General features: G+C 48.7%; 1 protein-coding gene across 1 annotated transcript in view; it reads left to right on the top strand.

Annotated features, from left to right (window-relative positions):
• The window catches only part of ACAP3 (ArfGAP with coiled-coil, ankyrin repeat and PH domains 3), a 93,588-nt gene that overhangs the window by 34,902 nt on the left and 34,964 nt on the right, over positions 1 to 23,722 (top strand). Inside the window, exons 7-10 of the mRNA XM_073316342.2 lie at positions 4,493 to 4,537; positions 5,749 to 5,844; positions 6,637 to 6,711; positions 10,844 to 10,855. Of these exons, the coding sequence (XP_073172443.1) occupies positions 4,493 to 4,537; positions 5,749 to 5,844; positions 6,637 to 6,711; positions 10,844 to 10,855 (228 nt within the window). The remainder of the gene's footprint in view (positions 1 to 4,492; positions 4,538 to 5,748; positions 5,845 to 6,636; positions 6,712 to 10,843; positions 10,856 to 23,722) is intronic.

Genomic DNA, 23,722 nt, shown 5'->3' with positions numbered 1-23,722 from the left:
ATCAGGCGAGCTCAGGATAAATGCTGATTATCCATCAGCCGAGAGTAGAGGAACCACTGGGTGGGTGGAGGTGAGAAAGGAGGATCTGACATTTGGATTTTAAAGGGCATCTGATTGTGAAATTATCCAGCACTTAATCTGCTGCCTCAAAGAGAATCCCTGGGAAGTTTTTAAAAGCCAGTGCATGATCTGGCGAGACCCAGTCAAAGGTGTTTGGAGCAGACCTGGAATGAAAGGCCATATCTGAACTGAGGGTTTGCCCTAATTTCAGCCGTGAGGTAGCCGGGCTGCTGCAACCCCAAGGATAAACAGGAAAGCCACAGTTTGCCCTAAATCCCAAGTCTGCTCTGACCACCCTTTACTTGGCATACTCCAGCCTGTCCATATCAAATGCTTACTTTACCCCTGCTTGAAGGTGGGGTAGGGTCCATAGGTGTACACGTATTGGTGGGGCTGCTATCTCTGTAACTGACATTGATTGCTTGGCAAATTCCCAGGACAGACAAGGCCTAAGGGAGAGCCGGTTTCTCTCAGAAGTCTCTGCCTCTCTGATCTGCAGATCTCTCCAGCAGGGCTTACAAGATGGCATTGTGCAATTAGCCAAAGTAAGAAAGAGAGATAATGCCTCTGAGTGCTTTTCTCCCCTATGTTCTGATTGTGAGTCACAGCCCATTCCTCCTACAGAGAGTTTCCGTAAAGAAAACCTCTGGGCACATGTGTGCGTGTTTGCGTATATATTTGTGCATGCACACACATGTGTGTATACACATTGCTTGAAAAACTGCACCCTAGCGAAATGGGAAATGTCAGTCATTTTTCATAAAGAAAACTTAAACTAATTCCCTTGATTGAAGCTCCTTTTAGCATAACAGTCTCCTCAAGGAACCTAGTTTTTGCCCCTATAATTACCCCTGGCCCACCGCCAAAGCTGCGTTTGTATCGTTTGCAGATTTGATCAGCTGACTTCAGGTTCCTCCTTCCAGGCAATGGGTTTAATAACTGAACAAATTCAGTGCAAATATTGATCCATGTTCACTCCACTAGCCCTCATTCCCTGCAGCACCAAATTGGGACCATCTGCCAGCACCGTCTGTCTTATCATGAGATAGTCTATGGCGTCACATCCTACTGATTGCTGAGAATCAGCAGTGGGTGGAAAGGGGATGCTGTCCCTTTAATTTGTAAATTTGCTAACCTTGAGGGATTGTAGCTCTTCAGCTCTGGGATTTAGAGAGAAATCCAGCTGTGGTTGCTGGCAAGGTCACTAGGGAAAGAAGTTCCTGTGTTCTAGGCCAATATCCAATGTTGACGAAGGTAGAAAGTGCCACTAATGCCATAGGCTGATCCAGTGGGATTTCTCTGCTAGCCCTGCAGGGGGTGGGGAGGGACCGATCTAAAGCCATGTGCCCCAAAAGACACAGACAGAGGAACTGGGGCAGGATCCCTTTGCATCTCTTTAGGCTCAGCGACATTAGAGTTGGGACAGGGTTAGCATTTTATTTATTTATATGGACACGCTGGGGTCCTTGACATAACTTCAATCTGCACCCTAAGTGCGGCTGTTTTACCAATCTCTGTCCCCTTCCGACAATTCCCCTTCCCTATTTCAAAGGTCTCGGAAACAAGAGGAGTCCTGCTCAGAGGACGTAAAGGGGTTGGCCTGCAATGCAGAATCTGGCTCAGCATTTTTTGGCTAATGTGCCTCTCACCTTGCCCAAGGATGCTAGGATGCAATGTGCCTTGGGGAAAAGCAGATTCCAGCCTCTCAGCTCTCTGATTTATCACAGCAGCCAAATATCTGTCAGTGAGATGATCAAGGAAAGTTGGAGTTAAATTAGTTAACTACTGTGCAAATCTGCCAAAGTCCCTCCCCCTCACCCCCCCACCCCTCCCCCAAAATTGGATTGCATGAATCAGTTACTTGAAGTAACTGGGTATTTTTAACTGCCAGATTAATTTGTTTTTACCAGTATGCATTTGTGTGGCCTAGGCGTGCCATCTAGTGGCTGGTTTGGTTTATTTACTGGAATGTCTAGATGAGACCAAACAATTAACAGAAGCCTCTATGGTGGGAGAAAGAGATCTGGAAAAAAGATACCTTTTGGCCTCATGCAAGATGCCAGGAAACAGTCCTAGCAAGGCCACGACTGACATGTCTTAATCCTTACGGCTTGGCACTTCCGCTAGCACCAGACCATAGCTGCAAAGACACAGCGCTCATTTCCTGGACCAACAGCCTGGGAAAAGCAGGAAGCCTGCCCCTCCCGCTTTTACCCGAAACTATTTCCGTTTATCACGAAACAGACTTTGGCCACAGGCCCAAAATTTGCATGAAGGAACTTTGCTTTTATGAATATTTGCACACACAAAAACGAGTCCAAAAGGGGCTCAGAGCCAGAGAATTGCAATTCAGGGCCAGGTTCTCCAGGGTGATCTGGCATCTTTGCATTCCTCAGGTGGTGCATAGAGGCCAGATTCTGATTGTAAATGGCCATGGAGTTCCCCTGGTGGAGTGGAACTCCCCGCCCCCGATTTGGCTCCCATCCATCCCCTATCCCCATCCTGGCTGTGGAAGGGAGGAGGGGGAAGGTTGTGGGGCAGGCTTGGGATGTGTCTGAGTCGAGTTCCTCTACATGATACTCGCTGGTATAAAGCCCTCTGGATAGCTGTAGCAGAAGATGGGACATGGCTGAGGAGGAATCGGGAGGCAGGTTCTGCCAAACGCAGACACACTCCATCCCCCGCGCCCAGCAGAGCTCAGACATGGGGGAGAATCGAGCCCTCGGTCCCTGATCCAGGAACGCGTTTGCCTGTAACTTTCGCTCCACTCTCGTCTCAGCTACTCCAAGTGCAGCATGGTTGGAGCTAATTGGTGCCACATTTATAAATGAGATACTAACACACCGGGACCTGTTTTGCAGCTGTCATGGTAACATATTGTTCGTGACACCGACAGCTGAAGCCCCATAGAAATCTTCTGCTACATTTGACAGTCTCTCTAGTGCTAATTACAGCACTTGTAAGGCTTCCCAGATGGGATCCATGGGAAAGGTATTATGTAACTGCACACTATTCATTTTTTATTTTTAAGGCGTCACCATCTCTTCTGCAGCCTCTTATTTTTCATTTCCCTTTAATGTTTTATAAATCTCAGAAGCATTTTTCATCTCCTGACCTGTGGTCCATGACCAGAGCTGACAAGAATGTACTGGTCCTGAGAGCGTTTGCACTAGTTCACCAACCAAACAGTTTTGCAGCAATCTCGCCCACCTGATTTTGGCATCTGTTATCTCATGAACCACTAGTGCTCACTAATGGACCTAGACACAGATGCTAGGCTGGATTTATGGCTCTTACAGTGTACCTGGCAGCCAATTCACCAAGCGTCCTCTACTATTCTGGTCCTTGTGCCTTTCTTGGGCAAAAGCTGCTGGTTGCTTCAAAAGGTGCTGTGATTTTGTGATTCAATTAATTAGGGGTTAAGATGAGAGCCCACCAAACTCTCTGTATTGGTGACATATGGCAGGTCTCCAGAAATAAAAGGACAGCACAGGAATCTGCTGCATCATGCCCTGTCTTTTATAATGGGGATTGAAGCTGGGATTTGCCTGGTCAAAGTTGCACGGAGCAGGCTGAGAGATGTTGGAACGTGCTTTTGAACCGCACTGCTCAGCACCTGCTGAAGGAGCACCAGAACGGAGGGGCTTTAGCACCAACACCGACTGTGTTTTGCAGAGAGGTGTTACGACAGCCGCAGAGTACGTTTCAGCCTCACTAGATGGTGCTGTCGTGCTTCTCTGACCACAGAAATATGGCGCTAGACTAAGGACTGAGTGTGTGACTGAAGGCCCCTTCTTTCATCCTTAGAAGTGACCACAGACCACAGGAGATCAGAGGCAGGCTGGGGGCCACGCAGTGGAAGTTTGCACAGTAGCTGCCGGTGCTCTGAGGGTAACTTCGGTTTCCAGGGCTGTCAGGCGACTGATGCCTTTCCTGAGCGCTAAAGTCACGGAACTGGTTTCCTTTGTCAATGACAATGGGTTATTTTAGGAACAAGGTCCCCGTGGGTGCGGATTACGTGGCCAGCTGAGCTATGGCGAATGCGTAGCCCTGAGCCAGCACAGATTGTACTGACGCCACTCGACCTAGCAGCTAGGAGGAAGCAAAGCAGTCGTCCACCAGATGTTAAATGTGCATCGACATCACAGGCACCAAGTATTGATTAGTCTCCTGGGGCCAGCCTAGCTATTCCGGTGATCTGCAGTAACACAAAGGGGGCAGCATCTTCAAATGCACCTATGTCCCTTAGGAGCCTAAGTCTGAAAATTTGACCCAGGGGCTTTAATTTTTACCCAGAAATCTCTACATCTCCGAGTGGGCCAGTCAGGCACCAAGTACCGCTGCCTGCTTAGGGTTGTTGCAGTGGGTGCGGCTTGTTATGTCTAGCCCATGGGCTGCTGCAGCTGAGTTTTTTGTCTTGATTCCCTCACAGATCAATGTCCTCCAGGCCAAGAAGAAGTTTGAAATACTGGATGCGGTAAGGGTGCCGTTCAGTTTTCCCTGCTGTCCCCTGGTGACTCAGTAGACTGTTTCAGACAAGCAGCCGTGTTAGTCTGTATTCACAAAAAAGAACAGGAGGACTTGTGGCACCTGAGAGACGAACACATTTATTTGAGCATCAGCTTTCGTGGGCTACAGCTCACTTCATCGGAATGCATCACGGAAGCTGATGCTCAAATAAATGTGTTCGTCTCTCAGGTGCCACAAGTCCTCCTTTTCTTACAGTAGCGTTGCACGCTCCGTTTCGCCCAGGCACATACACGTCCGCACGCGCCCCCGGCACTGAGATCATGTGTGACACAAGCAGGAAGGCCGATGTGGGCTGCAGGGTTCTGGCACAATAACGCACCACAAAGAAACAAAAAAAAAATCCCTCGGCGCTCTGGAAGGGCGAGGGCTGTCAGAGAGGAGTGACAGTGACACTGTGGAAAAGGCGCCATTGTCACTATGTGGGGCGGGATGTGGGGGATACCTGCAAGCTTAGTAAGATTAGAGGGAGGAGAAATGGTGAGAGAGAGAGGGCACAGAGGAAGAGCGAGAAGGTGGAAAAAGAGGATGTGTTGATGTCTGCAGAGAGAGGTGATGTAGCTGAGCCTGAGAAGGAGATATGCATGGTCTAGAAATGATATGCTCTACCTTGGTACATATATGGCCACCATCCCCATGACGTCTGAGCACCTCGCAGATGATGCGTGTGGCCTCAGAGCACCCCGTAGAGGCAATGCCGTATTCTTATTCCCATTTTACAGAGGCGGAGAGAGATCAAGTGACTTGTCCAGGGTCACGCAGGGAGCCGGTGACAGAGCCAGGAATAGAACCTAGATCTCCTGAGTCCCAACCCAGGGCCTGGTCAGTCACAAGAGATGTAGTTCCATGTAGTTCTATGAAGTGGGTCGCTCCTTCGCCATCATCAGCATGGAGGAGAGCTCCCACAGGCTAGCGTTATCCCGGGTGTCACCCAACAGAAGGCATTGGAGTGACACGGGGGATTCGTTTGGCCCTGGCAGAGGGAGGGGCTCCGAGAGAGCTCTTTTAGAGAGGATTGTGTCTGCTCAGGCTATTTTCCTAGGCCAGCACTGAGGCTGATATTCTACTGGGGCGAGAGGGTGCCCTGCATAATCTCCCCTCTCCTCCCATCCCCATGGCTCGGCTCCTGTTCTGACCGTGTGCCTTGTTTCCCATCCCCAGATGCTGTCCTTCATGCATGCCCAGTACACCTTTTTCCAGCAGGGCTACAGCCTCCTTCATGAACTTGATCCCTACATGAAGAAGCTAGCCACCGAGGTGAGGGATTGGGGCGAGGGGGTGCTTGGTTCAGTTTGCCATTTCCCTGTGGTGATCCCTTCACCATGAAAGGCTTGAGCATCGAGACGGAAATGCTCCGGAACCTGTCTTTGCCAGGAACATGGCCGGCATGGGGATTCAGGAGCTCAGCCGTAATTAGACAAGTTGGCTCTTTCTAGGCATCTCCTGCTCACTGGGCCAAGCAAAATCCCCTATGGTCCATCTGGGACTGGGCAGCCTTCCCAGGCACAAGGCATCCTATTTTTTTTTGTTTTTTGTTTTTGTTGGGTTTTTTTGTATTGCATCTTTCTTGCCAAAGTTTAGGGCCTGGACTGGAGACATACCCTCCAGATTCCTGATCAGATTCCAGCCCTGGTCTTATACTGAGCCCAGTGCATGCTGGGGAAGGATTTGGGATTTCACAGGGTGGTGGGCATGCCCAGGTGGTGCAGACAGGAGCGCGAAAGCTCATAGCGATGTGCTTCAGGATAATCTTTGTGCTTTGGTCTAAGGAGCTCCCTGTAACCAGGGCGGTGACAGAGCATCACCCCAAATCCCATGTTCTGGGAGGAGGTCCCAGGGGTGGAAAGTTAACTGCTGCACCAGCCCACAGCGCCCACCCAAACGCAGCCTCACTGGACCCGGGGAAACTTGCATCCCTCCCCAGGACGTAGGCCATTTGCAAGACTGGCGTGAGCCCAGAGGAGGGGAAGTGGGAGAGATGGCTGGGGGCTCGGTAATGGGAACCATCTCACTGAATTTTCCTTCTGGTTTTCTCCTCCCTGTCTTCAGCTAGACCAGCTGGTGATCGACTCGGCCGTGGAGAAGAGGGAGATGGAGCACAAGCACGCACTGATACAACAGAGGGTGAGTCCCAGGGGGCTGCAGGCTGGCATGAGAGGACATCACTCTCCATCAGCACGGAGAGCTGAGTGGTTAGCGGCACCTCAGCCTCCCAGCAAGGGGACTGCTGCGGGAGAAGCTAGCGATGGGAGTGTAATGGCCCTGCAGCTGGGTTACACACCATGCGGCAGATGAACCTTTCTGCCGTCGTGTGCCAGAGCTGGGTTTGGATGCAGCTGCTGGGGGGTCCCTTCCCAACTAGCTCTATTCTGGTTTACAGAATGGGAGTGCCATCTAGTGTTTGGAGCTGAAGTGATCAGGAGTCAGGACTCCTGGGTTCTGGGCCCTCTCTACCCTAGGGCAAATATTTCACCTCCTCGTACCTCAGTTTCCCCCTGCGTGTGATGCTTCTCTACCTCCCTAGGTGGTTGTGAGGCTTAATTGGTTAATGTCTGTGAAGCACTTTGAGGTTCTTGCGCACAGGGAACCATTCCTGGAGCATGTTATTGTCATGAGTCCACACATAAAAACAGTGTCATGTAAGGCTGGGATATCGCTCTGGGAAGCCAGGTTTGGCTTGGCAAGCAGTTAGAGCAGCCCAGCAGCTCTCCCATTCTCCCTCCCTTGTCTCATCCATTCCCTCTCTTTTCCCTTCTCCCCATCCTGCCCTCACAAGCCGGACAAAGCGTCTGGCGAGCCCCAGCGTCTGCAGCTGCCATGGTGGCAGCACATCCCTCCCGAAATTTGTCTGTCTGCTCTCACATCTGTCTGGCCGGCTTCCCCTCCACCTTTCTCCAGCACGCCTGACTGCCCCAGCTCCACCAGATGGTCAGTGCCCCCTTTTAACTCCGCCAGCGGACGGAGGGATGGATGGAGCCATTTGCTCCCTGGGGGCTGGGCTGGCTAAAGGGCCATTTCTTCATTCACATGGAGATCCCCCTTCCCCCCCGCCCCAGTTAGGTTAATGGGTTGTGAGGGAGAAGAGGAGGGAAATGCACCTCTCTTCCCCATATCTCACTTCCCTCCCACAGAACGAATTCCCAGCTACCAGGGTACAAGAGGCTCTGCCTGCTTTCTGAGTAGAGATCTCCGCATCCCTCCCCAAAGGGGCAGAGCAAAGCTATTTAAACTGAGGTCCAATAGACAGGTACAGGTGGTGAAGAGACCAAACTGCCTTTCATTACATGATTAGATAGATAGATAGTTAGATAGATAGATAATGTCTGGGTATGGTTGGATGAGCAGAACGAGGGGTACATATGGGGATGGATGGATGTCCCTTCAGCATGGACATTATTAGATATAAGGAAGGATCCTCTTTCTTCTTTGAAGAGTCACGTTCTGCCCTTTCCTAGCACCCTCCATCTGAGGCTCTCCAACGGCTTCACAAACATAAATCAGTTATGCCTGACAAAGCCCCTCTGATACATCAGTACTAGTCAGCCAATGCTGAAGCTAGGTAAACTGAAATACAGAGAGGTGAAGTGACTTCCCCAAGGTCAAGCATTGAGGGTGCATCTTCATGGCAAGCAGAAACCCAGAGCGAGTCTCAGAGCCCCGGTCTCCAGTCGTGGGCTCGCACTATAGCCATAAATATATCTGTGTATACTTCTGGACTCGGGCTGGCGCTATGTTAACATGAACTTGGTACCTTTTAGTTCACACTAGCAGCATCTATGGGGGTGGAGGGGAGTTACAGTGTAGCCCTTTGGTGTGCACAGCAGTTCACACCCCTGTAATCTGAACTTCGGGGCCGTTAGAGAAGCCTTGAGAATCAGCCCCCAAGAGTTTATCTGAGGAATTTTATCCCTTCCTTGTCGAATCACTTATTCATAAATAAATTTTACCCGCTCAATAGGTGGTCAGAGAATATCCATCAAATAAGTGAGGTCTGATTTCTTTTTCACCATGATTTATTCACAAATAATTTTTCCCCTGTCTGCTCGTTGTTTGCCCGTAACAAAGAGATTGTTAATAGTGTTTCCACTTGATTGTCTCCTGTCTGGTTTATAATCGCAATAATGACCATGGCCCGTGGTGCTCCTGAGTGAAAAATGCAGAGATGTCTACTTCCCAGGCTATCAAGTCTCCTGATCCCTCTGGCTCTAAACACTCCCATTCTGTAAACCAGCCAGTTACTAACCCCTGGAATATGCTCTGTGCCTTGACCGTTATTACTTAAAGGAAACCTCCTCTCTAATGAGCCCAAAACCAGATTTTTTTCCTCCTCCATCAAGAAGGCAGCTGCGGGGTGGGTAACTTCACCAGTAAGAGGAGAATATTTTGGGGAAAATTTTGGTGCTCCAGTAGAAACTTGATTTTACGGCCACCAGTCTTTTGCACAACCAGTTATACGAACCATTTTTCCCAATGGAAAAGAAAAAAAATTCACATAACAAAAGCGATATCGATGATGAGTAAGTTGACATCCCTTCATCTACTAACAAGCCAAAGGAAAGAATGCCTATGGCTGAGTCAACAGCCCATGTCACGCAGTGTGGATCCCCTTAGATCTCCGTGGAAGCAGTGGTTCAGTACTGATGAAAAGGGAAGAGTGAATTACCAACACCACTTCCTGTGTTTTCCTTGGACATCCACCTCGGATGATCCTTCTTTAGCTTCTAAGATATGCTAAGACCACAGTCCTACAGGGCATGGCTTCAGAAACAATTATGCCACCTGTGTCAAAAGTATCTCAGTGCCGGGAGCATGAGAAACAGGGCAGATATGGAGTTTGGGCCCATCCCCAGCTAGCAGGGCTACAGGATCCTTGAAGAAACATCCTAGGATCTTTTCATACAACAAAGCTGCAGTTTCCCATGCAATATTAACACTAAGACTCTTGCTGAATTGCGGGGGGAGGTCAGTGGAGTCTGCTTAAATCTCCTCCCTGGGGCCTAAGTAGGTTGCTTAGCTTGCACGTCCTGTGGATGTCTGAAAGGAAATGCCCAGCTGAGACCCAGGCAAAGCCCAATATTGATTTCGTCCTCATGAGCGAGGAAGTGGATTGACAGGCTGGGAGAGGAGAGGGCAGTTCGGTCGTCTGCACAGCGGCCGCTGGGGAGGAGGAGATGGATTCCAGTGTTTTGCTGCCAAAGCAAAGTCCAGACTCTGCACAGAGAGGCATGTTGCGTTTCTCATGCCCGTCCCAGAGCAGGACTGACGGGAAAGGATTCACATGCACCATGCATTTAAAAAGATGCAGAGCCCAACTCTGCTCCACTGGATCAGTGCATTCAGCTAGTGAAGCCAGCATGTCGCTACCCTGCCTTGGCATGACACCTAGTGACAAAGGTGTCACAGTCCACTTCCGCTGACACCACTGCAAATCCAGAGTAACTCAACTGGAGTCATGGGTGTAGGGGCAAACCCTCAGCCGGTTACATTGGCATACCTCTGTTTGCTACAGGGGAGCTGTCCAGTAGCTGAGAGTGGGGCACTGGGTGTTGCAGCTGGATGAGTTCTTGACTCTGGAACCACAAACTGTGGATTCACATCTAACCCCCAGAGTTGGATAACAAACTCCCAGTGCAGTAGCAGGGGAAGGGTATCGGTCTGCATGATCAGGGATGAGATGCTAAACTGAGGTCTTCTTTGGCAGAAATTAAAGATCCCCTTGCAATTGCTTGTGAATCGTAAGGGAAAACCGAGGAGTGTGGCCCCTACATCCCCTCCTTTGCTAACACGGATTCTAACATGGCCTGTTGCCGAGTATATACCGGTTGCTGCACTGACAGCATCTAACTCGTTATTCTGTACAGCTATGGAAGACCAAATCAAATGCTGTTCCCTTGTGCTATTGCTGGGCATTCATAGAAAGCAGCTGCAGTGCTGTCTTCTCAGTTTGCAAACCCAGAACTACATTCCCATGGGCCCACAGTGTCAGATCTGCCATGCACATCAGGCACTGAGCTGTTTGGCTCCCTGACCCTGGTATGTAGCGACTGCTTGTGTGCAGAAATACAAGATTTGGAGGGGCACAGAAATTGCATAGATAATTCTGAGCCTGCCGGTGCATCTGGAAAACATGGTCACTACGCCCTGAGAAGCTTCGCTGGGGGTTGATTTTGCACTTGATCACTAGGGAAATGTTAAGTAATGTGCCTTTTTTTCTTCTTTTTTCTCTCATCACCCATCGCTGACGTGCCCCCTCCAGACCCTCCTGCAGGTGAGTACAGCCACTTTGCTGTGTAGTGTCTTTTGAGAGATTGGTTCTTCCCTTTTATGAGCTAAATTTATTGGACGGAGTTGCACTTAACTACACGTGAACTCCAGTGAGCCCTGCTTTTAGATCTACACTGGCAATGGGATGGATCCTGGCTGGATCCTTTAGTGCACTAGCCTGTCGTCTCTGGAGAACTAATTCCCAAACACAGTTGTAAGGGAGTTTGGTGGTTTCATCCTAATCCCTATTAGATTTTCCTTCACATAACAAAACTACCATGCTATATCCCAGATGCCTGGCAGTCTTGACTCAAGAGAGGCGCAGTTCTGGAACTGCAGGGGTTCCGTGGATTGGGACTGAAGTGTTTTGACCAAGCAGTGGAAGTAGAATAGTAAGAAATTCTGCAATTGAAGATGGATGGGCCAGATTTTGGAAAGCATTCATGTGCCTGAAGATGCAAGTAGGCACACCTAGTGGGGTTTTCAATAGGTTCTAGGGGCCTAACTGCCACTGAAATCCTACATGCTTTTGAAAACCCCTCTGCGTGCCTATCCCCATCTGCATCTGTAGGCACCTAAGTACTTTACAAAATTCTGGCCAAAAGTGCATTGGCAGAGCCCTGAAAGGGCCCAGGACCCGCAGAAGAGGGAGCGCTGCGGGTCAGGAATAAGATGCATTGGCAGAGCTGTGGGCCTGGAATAGCAGGGGCTTTTATAACTGAGCAATGAGGTGCAAGGGGCCTTGGGACTGGAATGGTGGGTGGTGGTGCTCGTCTGGTCTGAGGTACGGGGTGGAGCTGTGTGGGCAAAACTTGCCCGGTGCATACCCACACTCTCCTTGGGTCCAACCAATGCGCCTCTGTCCCTGGCTTCGGTGAGCATGGAATGTTAGGAGCATGGGATAAAGGAGCAAGTCGACTGGGCCATGCTCTGGTCACCAGGGCTTGGGTTGCTGTTTCTCAGCACCATGGACACTTCCTCCTCTTCATTTCACCTTGCCCTGTGTTTCTGGGTGGAAAACCAGAGGCTAAGCAGGCGATGGATTTGTGAGCTGAAGTGGGGCCATGGCTATATATCTTATTCCCACTGAGTAGAAGAACACTCTCAGGCGTGGAATTCAACAGATAGGAAGCCATTGCTGAATCGACTGTGAATTGACAGAATGATAAACGGAGTCTTTCCCCCTTCTCCCTGCTCCACGGATCACTTAGCCACAGCTGCTGCACTGTAGCTCCATTGCATAACCCTGTTTACTTTAGCTTTATTGACACGGGTCAGGAACTGTTCTGCAAACCGCCAGATGGGACAGCATGGGAGACAGGAGCTAGTTAATCTGCTGTCTGTTTTCTTGGAGCTCAGCAGTTCTTCAATACCTGCTCCCTTTCCCTTCAACCAAGCATTAAGGTACTTGGGGAGGATGTCTGATGGGGCCCTCTTTGGTTTGGTACCAATGTGCGGCCATATGTAATAGGGGTTATGATTATGCACTGCCGGGGCACACCTCAGCTTGTTAGCCAGGAAGGACATGAAGGTACAAGCCCTACATCTCAGTCAGGTCCGCGTCAGCTCAGCCGTGGGATCCCTACCTCTGCTGTACGTAGCTGAGAGTGAAAGTCCACTGCTGAGCGGAGGCTGCCAGTCAGCTCGGTCCCGGACGCTGCCTCTCCTGTTGCTCAGGCTTCACTCATGGCAGAGAGTGTGTCCTGCTGTCTTCAGTCTGAGGCGTCCAGTCCATTGGACAGCAGCTCATTCTACCTCCTGGGTGTAGACAGATGAGCTATTGAGGCTTTTCTATTCTGATCCATTTAGGTCCTTTCCCACAGGAGATGACAACAGTGAGGCCACGGAATTAGGCCCCTTTTCTGATGAGATTAGGTAACTGGCTTCAAAGCGAGATAATCTGCAATTGAACGGCTGAATAGCAAAGCAAAGGCAAAATCCCGAGAGAGGGCGAGTCTGAGAACTCGATTTAATCCACTGCGTGGTTTCCAAATTGTGTAGGCTTTCACTAGGAAGCTTGTTGGCTGATGGCCTATGAGAGCTAGTCATTCTCTCCAGGCCAATAGCTAAGAACCCCACAAGCTACACCCCACCAGGAGTCCTTCAGCACCAGCAGAAGATAGGACAACTGGTAACACAAACCACTAGGAGAAATATCAGGTCATGCACAGATACAATTTAGAAGCATCCAAATTAGAACCCTCAGATCCAGGTATTCAGCTGAGTCCCTTCACTATAATGGGCTGAACCAAAACCCCAGATCCAAACATGCCCCAACTCCCAGGAAAGTTGGGAACTGGATTTAAGATGTGCAGCTCCGGCTTCTGTCTCATTTCAACCTGAAACCAGGCAAAGCCCAGGTTTGGGGGGCTGCTGAAACCTGACTCTGAAATTAGACCTGCAAAGGTGTGAAACTCCCACACAAATCCACACCAGAGAGATTGATTTGCCTGGGTGAAATATTTTAATTCCATGTTGTTGTGTGATGAAATCCGGCTGTGCCTGCCTTTTCATTGTGATTGGTCCAATCTACAACTCCAGATCCTGAGCTCCCCCAGCTGTTAGGAGATTTCAAAATTCCAGTCTGGATCCAGACATCAATTTTGCTTTCTTTATAAAGAGCCAGACTGATTCTCAGCAGCACTCCTGAATGCTGGGGTGTTGGAATGCCAGGCCTGAGGTGTATAACATTAGTCCATCCCTGCTTTGTTTTTCTTTTTAAAGAACACTACATGAGAAAAACAAGCCAGAGATATTTGTCCCATCTGGGCCACTCCTCAGAATCACTGACAAGCTGCATTGTACAGTTTAGAGTCGGACCCAGAATCCACTTAGCATCTGTCAGAGCATCCCATGTGCTGTGGTGAAAATAAGAGGCGATGTGCAAGAGCCACTGACAAAACAGACATAGAATCATAGAATATCAGGGTTGGAAGGGACCTCAGGAAGTCATCTAGTCCAACCCCCTGCTTAAAGCAGGAGCAATCCCCAATTTCTGCCCCAGATCCCTAAATGGCCCCCGCAAGGATTGAGCTCACAACCCTGGGTTTAGCAGGCCAATGCTCAAACCACTGAGCTCTCCCTCCCGCCCCCCATTCAGGAGCTAAGTGAAGAAACACAGGAGGCAGAGAGAAAGCAGCCGTGCAGGGTGCAGAATTCATTGATAAGTTCACGTGTATCTAGGCTCTCATGCAGATCAACGTTCCTCTGCAGGGAAAAATTGAGCAGGGCTTTCATGGCGCTCTTATTTTGTTAATGCTCTCTCAGGGGAACGTCATGCCTCATGAAATGAAAGCGTAACAGAATTGGAAGGCTACTGACAAGCGTTTCCTGTGTGTGCATACGCTCCCTGAGCCTGATTGCCCTGCGGGGAGGGAAAGAAATCCATTTGAGCCTCCTGGCCCCGGGGCGGGGGGGGGGGATTAAACGGGCGTGATGACTTCATCGGAGAGAGCAGGGAAGGGTCTCTCTAATGCAGTGCATTTAAAACCAGCCATTTCACACAAAGTTGCTCTACTAACCAGACTGGCCGGGAAGAGCTGAGGAATGACTCGGGATCAGACGCAGAGAAAGCAAAGGAGCAATTATACCAGACTGGGATCCTTATGAGCAGAGCTACCCATGGCCTTGGCTCCCTATGTACATGACCAGTGGCCCTGGGAAAGTTAGACAGCCATAGTCGAGTGCAGGGTTGGAAGCATTTCACTTCCAGCTGCAGTAGGGGGCGAGATCCTCAACGGGTGTAAATCAGCCTCGTGCCCATGAAGCCAACAGAGCTACGCGGCTTTACAGCAGCTGAGGATGTGGCCCTACGTTGAGATGGACACAAAGCAAAATACAGGTCTGAACAGCCCTGAATTCTGGAGCTGCCCCTGCAGCTCTATACTGGGCCAAACCAAAGCCCTGGATCCAATGACCCCCAGACCATTGCTTGTTATAGCCGGACAGGAATTTTGTTTTTAAAGTCAGCAGTGCCATGAGAGCGTGTGCCCTGGCTGAAGGAGCCAGCGTCTCTCTGGAGACAGCAGGGAGGCTGCAGATAAGCAGGCTGAATTGGCTTTGTGAGAGGGTGGGGAATAGAGGGTGTCCGGATGACAGAGTCAGGTGAGATTAACCCTTCTCTGTATTATGTGCTCTGTGATCTCTGTGGAGTAGAACAGGAAACAGCATGGCCCAGCAAAGAGAGCGTGGGACCAGGACTTCAAGAGAAAGGGGTTTTACTCCCACTTTGCTATATCCTGGGCAAATCACTTGGCCATCTCCGTACCTCAGTTTCTCTGTCTGTGAAATGGAGACGATGATACCCACGTTTGTAAAGAGCTCTGATATCGCTGGATGCAATCTGGTACCATTAGAAGAGGTTGTTACTTCTTTGTGTCTTAACATATACTACTGGGCACTACATTCGGGGGTTAGGCATGGAATCAAGGGGAAATACGATCTCATACATAACAGCCTCTGAAAACTGCAGCAATGCCATTGGACCATAGTCATTGTAGGATAAAGATTTCACCCCACTTAATCCCCACTCTCCTGCTGAGTTATAGGGACCCACAACTGCCTTTTCCCTCGGAGAAGATAGGCAGTAATATATTTTGCCCTATCACAGTGTCTCCCCAAACAACATGGCACTGGCATTGGCGACAGCAGGGAGAGAGTGACTCCAATTTGAAATAATGCTTTGTGGGTCCTACCCTGAGGGTGACCCATGATGATGCCTTGCTAATTGAATTACCCCTTGTCAGGTTTGCGAGGGGTGGGACGCAGGCAGGCCGGAACCCGTTAACTAGGAGGAGCTGTGATTTGGATTGAGGGTTGGTTGGTTGCTTGTTTGTTTTTTAAATAAAGCAGAAGAAATTTTGCAGGGTAGAAAATCTTGAAGTGTCGCTGGATTATTTTCCTTCATACTGTTATTCAAGTGTCCTTTGCTCATCCCTCCCTCAGCCTCTGCTGCATCTGTCACCTTTTGTGCATATTCCCAGTGCAGGGATCATTTCAAGCTGCCTTTGTTATCTTAACCACTGCCCCCTTTGTCCTCCTGGCCCGCTAGCCCCACAACGCCAGGCAAGTTCCATTTGCTGTCTCACACTCTACATGAAAACAAATAGTGCTTAAACAGAGGGGACGCTAATAAAATTGGCGCAGGGGTGCAGGGGGTCTGAATTGTTATGGTTTGGAGCAAACCCTTCTAAACTCTCCTGCCAGCTGGGAAAAGCGAGAGGATAAGATTTTAACATGAAGCTGCTGGATCACTCTGCATTTACTGCGTGCACAGCCAGTGTGGGGGGAAAGTTACGCGGTATTTAAAATGTGACTGCGGAGAGACATTGTGTTACTGCTGTGGCCTGGCTCCTGTGGAGATGTGAGTTCAAATTTGTCTTAAGCCACAAGTGAAATGAGTTTGTGCGTTTCCTGCTAGCCCCAACAACGCGGAAGGGGGACACACACTGGCTGACATTTGAAAGGTGCAGAAAGCGACATTTAAGGGAGAAGAATAAAGGGCTGGCTCTTCAAACGCCATTGAAATACATGGGCCTGTGACAGCTTTCTGGAAGGACAGAGGAGAAAAGGGGTAACATTTAAGTTAATAATCAGGGACTGCCCCTACTAAATAGGGAAGCTTGGCACACTGGCCCTCGCTTTGATGTGACAAGCAGTCTATACTCAGGAGAGGCCTAGGGTATGGACTAAGGTGCACTGGCTGAGCTGTTTGCGGGGAGGTTGCAAGTCATATCTGGCCGCAGCTGGAGTTAATAAATAAAAATAATGATTAAGTAATACCTAACCCTTCTCTAGTGCCCTCCAGGTGGGGATCTCAAACCACCCTGCAGCCTTGCCACCCCCATGTGTAGCAGGAAAGAGTTATTGCCATCTCCAGTTACCAACGGGGAAACTGAGGCAGAGAATGACCTGCTTGAAGTACAGTGAGTCTGTGGCTGAGTGAAGAATAGATCCCAGGTCTCTTAACTCATTATGTGCTTTAACTGTTAGTCCATCCTCTCTCCCACTTCCTGGCCTTGCTGAGCCCTTCCATTGAACCCAAATTTACCAGCCAATCAAAGAAAATGAGAAGTTTCTTTGGAGCCCCTTGACTCTTCTCCTGGCCTAGCGCACGGCTTTCTGCACGTGTGCGGGAAAAGAGTGGTGAGAGTCAGGGCAGCGCCGACTGCCTGATTTAGTATCAACAAATACTAAATAATAAACCAGGCGGCCATATGGCTCCGACACGCAGCAGCCCCAACGGAGCGTGTGTGGCTTTGTCAGCCAATGGGGGGGCTCTGTTTTCCTTAGGAGGGGGTCCCATGTATGAGACGGTCTCAGTAGGAAGTAGCTCCTGGCAAAAGCATGCCAAACCCTTGGAGATCCACTCGGCTGAGGTCAAGGCGCTTCGGCGGAGCATCCTCTTGTCAACTTTGCTCTGGCTTTGTTGGCTGCCCCCACGCCCCTCTGTCCCACGGTGACAGCTGTATGATAATTAGCCTTTGCTCTAAGCTGATTGTTGGTGAATGGGAGGCAGGAGGAGCGGGCAGGCAGGTGGTCCCTAGAGCCTGGCACGCTTCCTTCGCACAGTATCCCTGCTTTGACAGGAGCGAACGGCGGTGCTCACAGCCACCCAAAAAGGAGTGGGAGGGGTGAGGAGGAGTGTGTGTGGGGGGAGATCTTGCCTTCCCTCCCATCCCACGGTGCCTTGCAGAGATGTTGCTTTAGAGAGCCATTGAGAGGAGAGGCACGCACAGAAGCTCCCTGCTCACTTGACTAGATCAGCAGAACTCCTTCCCCGCAACGGGCAGCATGAAGATTTTTGGCAGGCTTGAGTACCTTCTGGTAAGGAGCTTTTCATACAGGGGTGCTTTGCTGGGATAGGAAGTTTAGGGGGCACTCTCCTTTTGGTTGCAAGAGAACTGCAAGACCAGGCGTGCAAGACCAGGTCTCCCTGCTCGCTGATGTGACAGACAAGTTAGTTCTGGTTTATTATTTGATAGGGCGGATTTGTTGTGTTCTGTTGTTGTGACATAAAAGTGGAGAACGGTCCCTGAGCATCTTCTCCCTGGCAAGCCGAGAGCAGGGCGATCAGTTATCAGAAGACAATGAGAGAAACAAAAGGGCTGTAAATTGGATTCTTCGAGATCTAGCCTTCAAATGTGTGTTTGTGCACAATGAATGGGAATGTGTGTTTAGGGGTTCCCCCTTAGAACCTGTGTGGGCATATGGGGTCACAGTGTGTACACAATCTACACACAGAGACAGGTAAGTGATCATGTATAGAAAGTGGTTTAATATTCACATGCACTAGCAGAGTATATACTTATATTCTTCTGTTCATATATAAAATGTGAGTGCATTTATATGCAAAATATATGTATGTGTACATTCCATCTGCATATATCCACACACACATTATATATACTTTGTGTGTGTGTGTATAGCTATCTAGAGCTATATCTATCATCTATCTATATCTATATATACACACACACAAAGTACATAGCCAAACTGGTCTCATATAGCATTTATTTTCATATGGTGTATATTATACTCACAGGTTTTGTGTGTGCATTCCAGTCTATATAATTGTTAAATAGTGACAGTTGATGTAAGAGAATAACTGAATGCTTTGCTAATTGAGAAAGCAAGTTTGCATAAAACTATTTTGTCCCTTCTGAGGCAATGCACGCACAGACTGTACATATACCTGCATGTATTTTTTATTATCCTGATTGCTATTCATCGGAAATAGCATAAGCGAAGGGATTTGCTAACAAACAGGATGTATATGAAACCATAGCGGTGGATTGCCAGCTGTGCAATACACAGCATGAAAGCGTATTGGTTATTCGAATCGATCAGATTGGATACCGTGGCCTGAGTGGGGAATGTAGTTGTAGCAGAGTGCAGTGCTTTAATGAAGATTCCATCCTGCACATCTCCACTCTCGCGTGTGTCGCCCCCTTCAGGACAGTGTTAGACCTATGCTAAGGGGATATACCCAAGAGTCCCCAGCTACGCAAGGCACAGAGTTTCTAGAGGCTCGTGGGCAGGGCTCTGTCCTTTGAAGAAGACCTTCCAACGGTCCCAGGGACTGGGGCGTGTCTCCACTTTTCCTGTTACAGCGGTTCACTTTATCAGGAAGTTTATTTAATTTGATCAGTCTCCTTCCCTGCGTGCATGGCTGGCTCTGCATAAGCAATTGGACAAGACTCACCGTGGCTGTCTCATGGAGATAGACAAGCGGCTTCTTAAAGTGCTAGCCCTCGAAAGAACCTTGACATTTTTTTTTCAATGCCCCTTTGTACGAGATAGTGTCTGTGTTGGTTTTTTCCTCCTTTCCATTCGCCAGTTTGAAAGTATCCATGCCTAGGCCTTTTTCACATCCCTCTCTTGGAATTTGTTACCTCATTGTTGTTGCTTCAGTGGCATTCAATGTGTTCCCATGGAAACTATTGTGATGTCATTTCTAAAAGGCCCTCTGTTCCCAGGCAGCCTTGGGTGTAAATTCAAAGCCATGGGGCAGGGAGAAGGGGCACAAAGGGGTAGGATCGATGTGATTTATCAAAACTGCATGAAAGAAAAGAGAACAGATGATGGAGGAAATGCTGGACTTTTTGCAGATCTTATTTCTTGTTTCAGAGGGTGGCTCGTTTATTTTAACATTGTGTGCTCCAACGCATCACCGCTGTGGCTAGCTCACTGTTGCGTGGACAGCTGTAGCCAGATGCCATTCAGAACACAATTCCAGCATGCATCTGTCATTTCATAATGGCAGTGGGCACCCATTCTATCGTGATGAATATGGTGTAAAACACATGGATGGCTAGATTAATAATAGCAGTGAGCTCTTAATCAATAGATCTCAAAGCATGTTACAAAGGAGCTCAGAATCATTATTCTCCTTTCACATATGGGGAAACTGAGGCACAGAGAGGCAAAGTGATTTGTCCAAGGTCCCCCAGCTGGCCTGTGGCAGAGCCAGGACTAGAGTCCAGCTGTCCAGAGTCCTAGGCCAGTGTTCGCTCCACAAGGCCATGAGGTAGACTGATAGAGCTAGACTGAACTAAAAACAAAACCAGCTTTGCCCTGCGCCAACATTGCAATGATGTTAAGGGTCTGACAAAAGGCAGTTTATTAAAATCAAAGCCGAGTTTCCATCCATAACATGTGCAGTTACGTGTAAGAGACAGCACGACAGCAGGAGCCTGAGAGAGAGCGTGAGCCCCTTGTCTTGTTCCATCAAGCCTTTACGAGTGTGATTAGACCCAGGAACGTTACTCGGCTTACAAGGCAGAAAGGCGATTTTTTCTCTCACTCCACCTGCGGTTGGAGAGTCCAGCTGGGTTCATGGCATTCTGTCTAATAAAGGGTCAGCCACAGGGACTTCACTGATGGCTCGGCTGATGATGGGGATGTGTGTAGGGCAGGCACAGAATTGCGCTCAGTCTCCCTGGGCTCTTTGGACGGCTCTGCAGGGCTAACAGGATTAAGAGCGTCCTTGGGTCCATGAAGTGAGCAGATGTGAGCCAGACACATGCAGAAAGGGAGCAGGTATGTTGGGTGAGGCAGTACTGTTTTTGCACATTTGCTGTCTCTATCAGTGGCCACACCCTGATGTTATTTGAACACTGGTTGCAGCACTGTTTCCTCAGATTCTTGGACGAGCTTCTGATGCCGGCAGCTATAATGAATCCAGAATCAGAGGGCAGGGGTCTGGGAATGACATTTCGCCAGATGGCTGATATTCTAGCAGTCCCCCCTCCAGAACACCCGTCTTTGCTCCCTCTCTTTTCAGTGGCCAGCGTGCCAGGGGAGGAAACATCTTTATGTGGGCTGGGAATGCGGGGATACATGCACAGGAATCAGTTATTTAAGCCACAGCATCCTGGACAATTAACAATGCTGTGATTAGTATTTATTAAGAAAGGAGTGAGGAGCAGAGAACTGGCCCTACGGATCCACACTGGGCTTAGACGCTGCAGCATTGCCCAGGCCACGCTTCTCAGTCTGGAACCAGAAGAGTTAAGTCTCTCCTTAAGACAAAGGGTAATGCTGCCTCTGTGCATCTCTCTGAATGGACCTGAGCATCTAATCTCTCCCCAGGCCCATAGCGGTCAATCCTCTAGGATGCAATCTGTGAATGGCAGGGACATGAAACTGACTTGAATCCAGCCTTATTTGCTGTTCAGCCTCAAGCCATCTCCATACATTTCCTATTCTCTGCCTGAGTGGGAAAGGAGAAACACATCTCATTTTTCTATGGGGGGAGGGCAGAAACTGGATTTTTCCCTTTTCTCCCCTTTTTCTGATTTGATTTGTTTTTAGATACTCCAGTATTCTCTAGTAATGGCCCCAACAACCTCCCTCTAGTGTAGTGGGGCTGAACGAAACGCATTCCCCCTCTGAGTATCCACATGGGTACGTTCCCAAGGATAAGACACACACAGGACCTTGATCCCTCGAATCTCTTCCTATACTTGGACCTACTTCACAAATCCAGCTTAGAGCTCTAGGGCCCAGATTTTGCTCTCTGTTACCCGAACATAATTCTTTTGACGTCAAAGGAGTTACTTGGTAATTACACCGGTGTAACTGAGACCACAGTTTGGTCCAGGGGCTTTTTCTGACTCCCCCCCGCAAACAAGGAGGGGTGGTAGATTAGAAAAGAGAAAGTGTTGTTCAAGTAATGCACCCAAATGTCATTTTTTCCAGCTGTGTGCTTTTTGGAGGAGCTAGCTTCCAACACCCATCACGGTGGACCTCAATTTCCTATTAGTAATATATGTAGGTTGGGTATGTATATAGAAATAGTATTTATTTGTGCTGCAGCAGCACCTAGGGACCCCTGTCATGGACCAGAACCCCATTGTGCTAGGCACTATTTATCTATCTATATATCTATACTCTCTCTTTTAAAGATGAGATGGGCCAAACAGAGGTTTTTGAAAGGCCAGGAAATTCTCCAGGTGCAGTTGCCCGTTTTGTCCTTGAAGCCTCGAAGCAGGTCACTTGTCACTTGACTTTTTTTCCAGACAATCCTGTGAAATTATAATGGGAGGAAGGGGAATCACATGAACCACCTTTAGCCAATCAAAATTGGAAAAAGTGTAATAAAATACAAACATGCAGGACTGAATTCCCACCTGATGTCACTCCACTGATATTTAGTGGATTTACCCCAGTGATGCCTATGGCCCATCTGTCCTTCTTGCATTCGTCAGCAAAATTCTCTCCTTGCTATTACAATGTGTTTTTGTTTTGGGACAGCTGAAGAAGCCTGATTAACATATTTAGATCCCAAATTATACCTCTTCCCGAAAGTCAGGTACGACACAGTCATCAGATTTAAAGCGTATTTATCATTAGTTTCCACTGTGTGGAACCTGAGATCCCCCAGAACTCCCTTTAACTAACACAGAAAATACCTGTCGTAGCTGTATGGTATCAGCTGGCAAATGTTGACCACTGGAAATCTCATGCCCTAGCCTTGTCACTCATTATTGAAAGAAGACATCGTCTTCTGGCTCACAGTGTTTACACTAAAACAAACAGGCCAGATTCTGACCTCATTTACACAAGTGTCTTTCCGCAGTAATTCCACTGAAGCCAATAGATTTGGCTGTGGATTGAAGTGAGATCAGAATCCCTTCTATCTTTTTTTGTAATGCTACATAAAAAGCATCCACAAAGGAGACCACGTGGGCTTCACCCCCCTTTATGGCAAGTAAATTTGGGGCCGAGTGGACCCCCTTTAAGTGGGAGCCTTACAGCATAGCCTCTCCTGGCTAATTGGGCGTCACACTGTCTTTTCAAGCAATGACTCAGTCTTCTCCCATTATATCTCCTCCTTCTCTACCAGTATTATTCTTATTATTCTGATATCTCCCTGGCAAGCTGGCATCTCCGAACACGGAAATAACTCATCCTAATGAGACTGAAGTGCGTGTTGCCTAGCAACGCAGCATCACTAGAGTCTCCATGCGCTGAGCTGGTAAAGGCACTTAAGTTAATGATGCTGCTTTTCGCTGTGGTGTGGCTGGGCCTCTGAATCTAGCACAGTGGAGAGAAATATTTATGCTCAAGAGCATAAATTCACAGATCCCAAGACTAGACGGGACCGTTGTGATCATCTCGTCTGACCTGCTGGAGAGCACAGGCCAGAGAACTTCCCCAAAATAATTGCTAGAGCAGAGCTTTTCAAAAAAAATCCCATCTTGATTTAAAAATAGCCAGTGATGGAGAATCCACCATGGCCCTTGGCAAATTGTTCCAGTGGTTAATTACTCTCACCATTAAAAATGTATGCCTTATGCCTAGTCTGAATTTGTCTAGCTTTAACTTCCAGCCATTGGATTGTGTTGTACCTTTCTCGGGATCATGTGATACCAGCAGAAGCTGGATGCAGAGTACTATATAATGGTGAAGGCAGCTAGCGGAAAGAACTGGCTTCCTAGTATAGCAGATTAGGGTGGAAAGTAATTCAGGCTCCATGACCTGGTTTCCATCAGGCAGGAGACACTGCCCTCCGCTGGCAGCAGAATTCCATGAGGATTTTCTGGGACCAGTTACTGGAACCCTTTGCCTTGCTCACATGCTACCACAATCCATGGAATCTGTCTGGCACAGCAATGCCAAGCTCAGGAAGTCAGCTATCAGGGTGATAGATAGGTGAAGATGTGACTGGCAGTCTGTTTGCCAGATGAATAAGTAAACCTCGGGGCTGGTGTGTGGAATGCATTAACTGGAAATGGGATTGGTGATTTCCTTCTTCCCTCCTGGAAACACCATCCATTGCCCCTGTTTCCAGCTACATGGTAAACGAGCTCATGTTTGCTCTGATCCTGGGCTCATCCAGGGCAATTACCAGTTACACAGAATAACA

Source organism: Lepidochelys kempii, chromosome 18 (genome assembly GCF_965140285.1).
Source record: "Lepidochelys kempii isolate rLepKem1 chromosome 18, rLepKem1.hap1, whole genome shotgun sequence".
Taxonomy (NCBI): domain Eukaryota; kingdom Metazoa; phylum Chordata; order Testudines; family Cheloniidae; genus Lepidochelys; species Lepidochelys kempii.
Note: the sequence above shows the minus strand (reverse complement) of the source record. Positions and strands in the feature narration are given on the sequence as shown.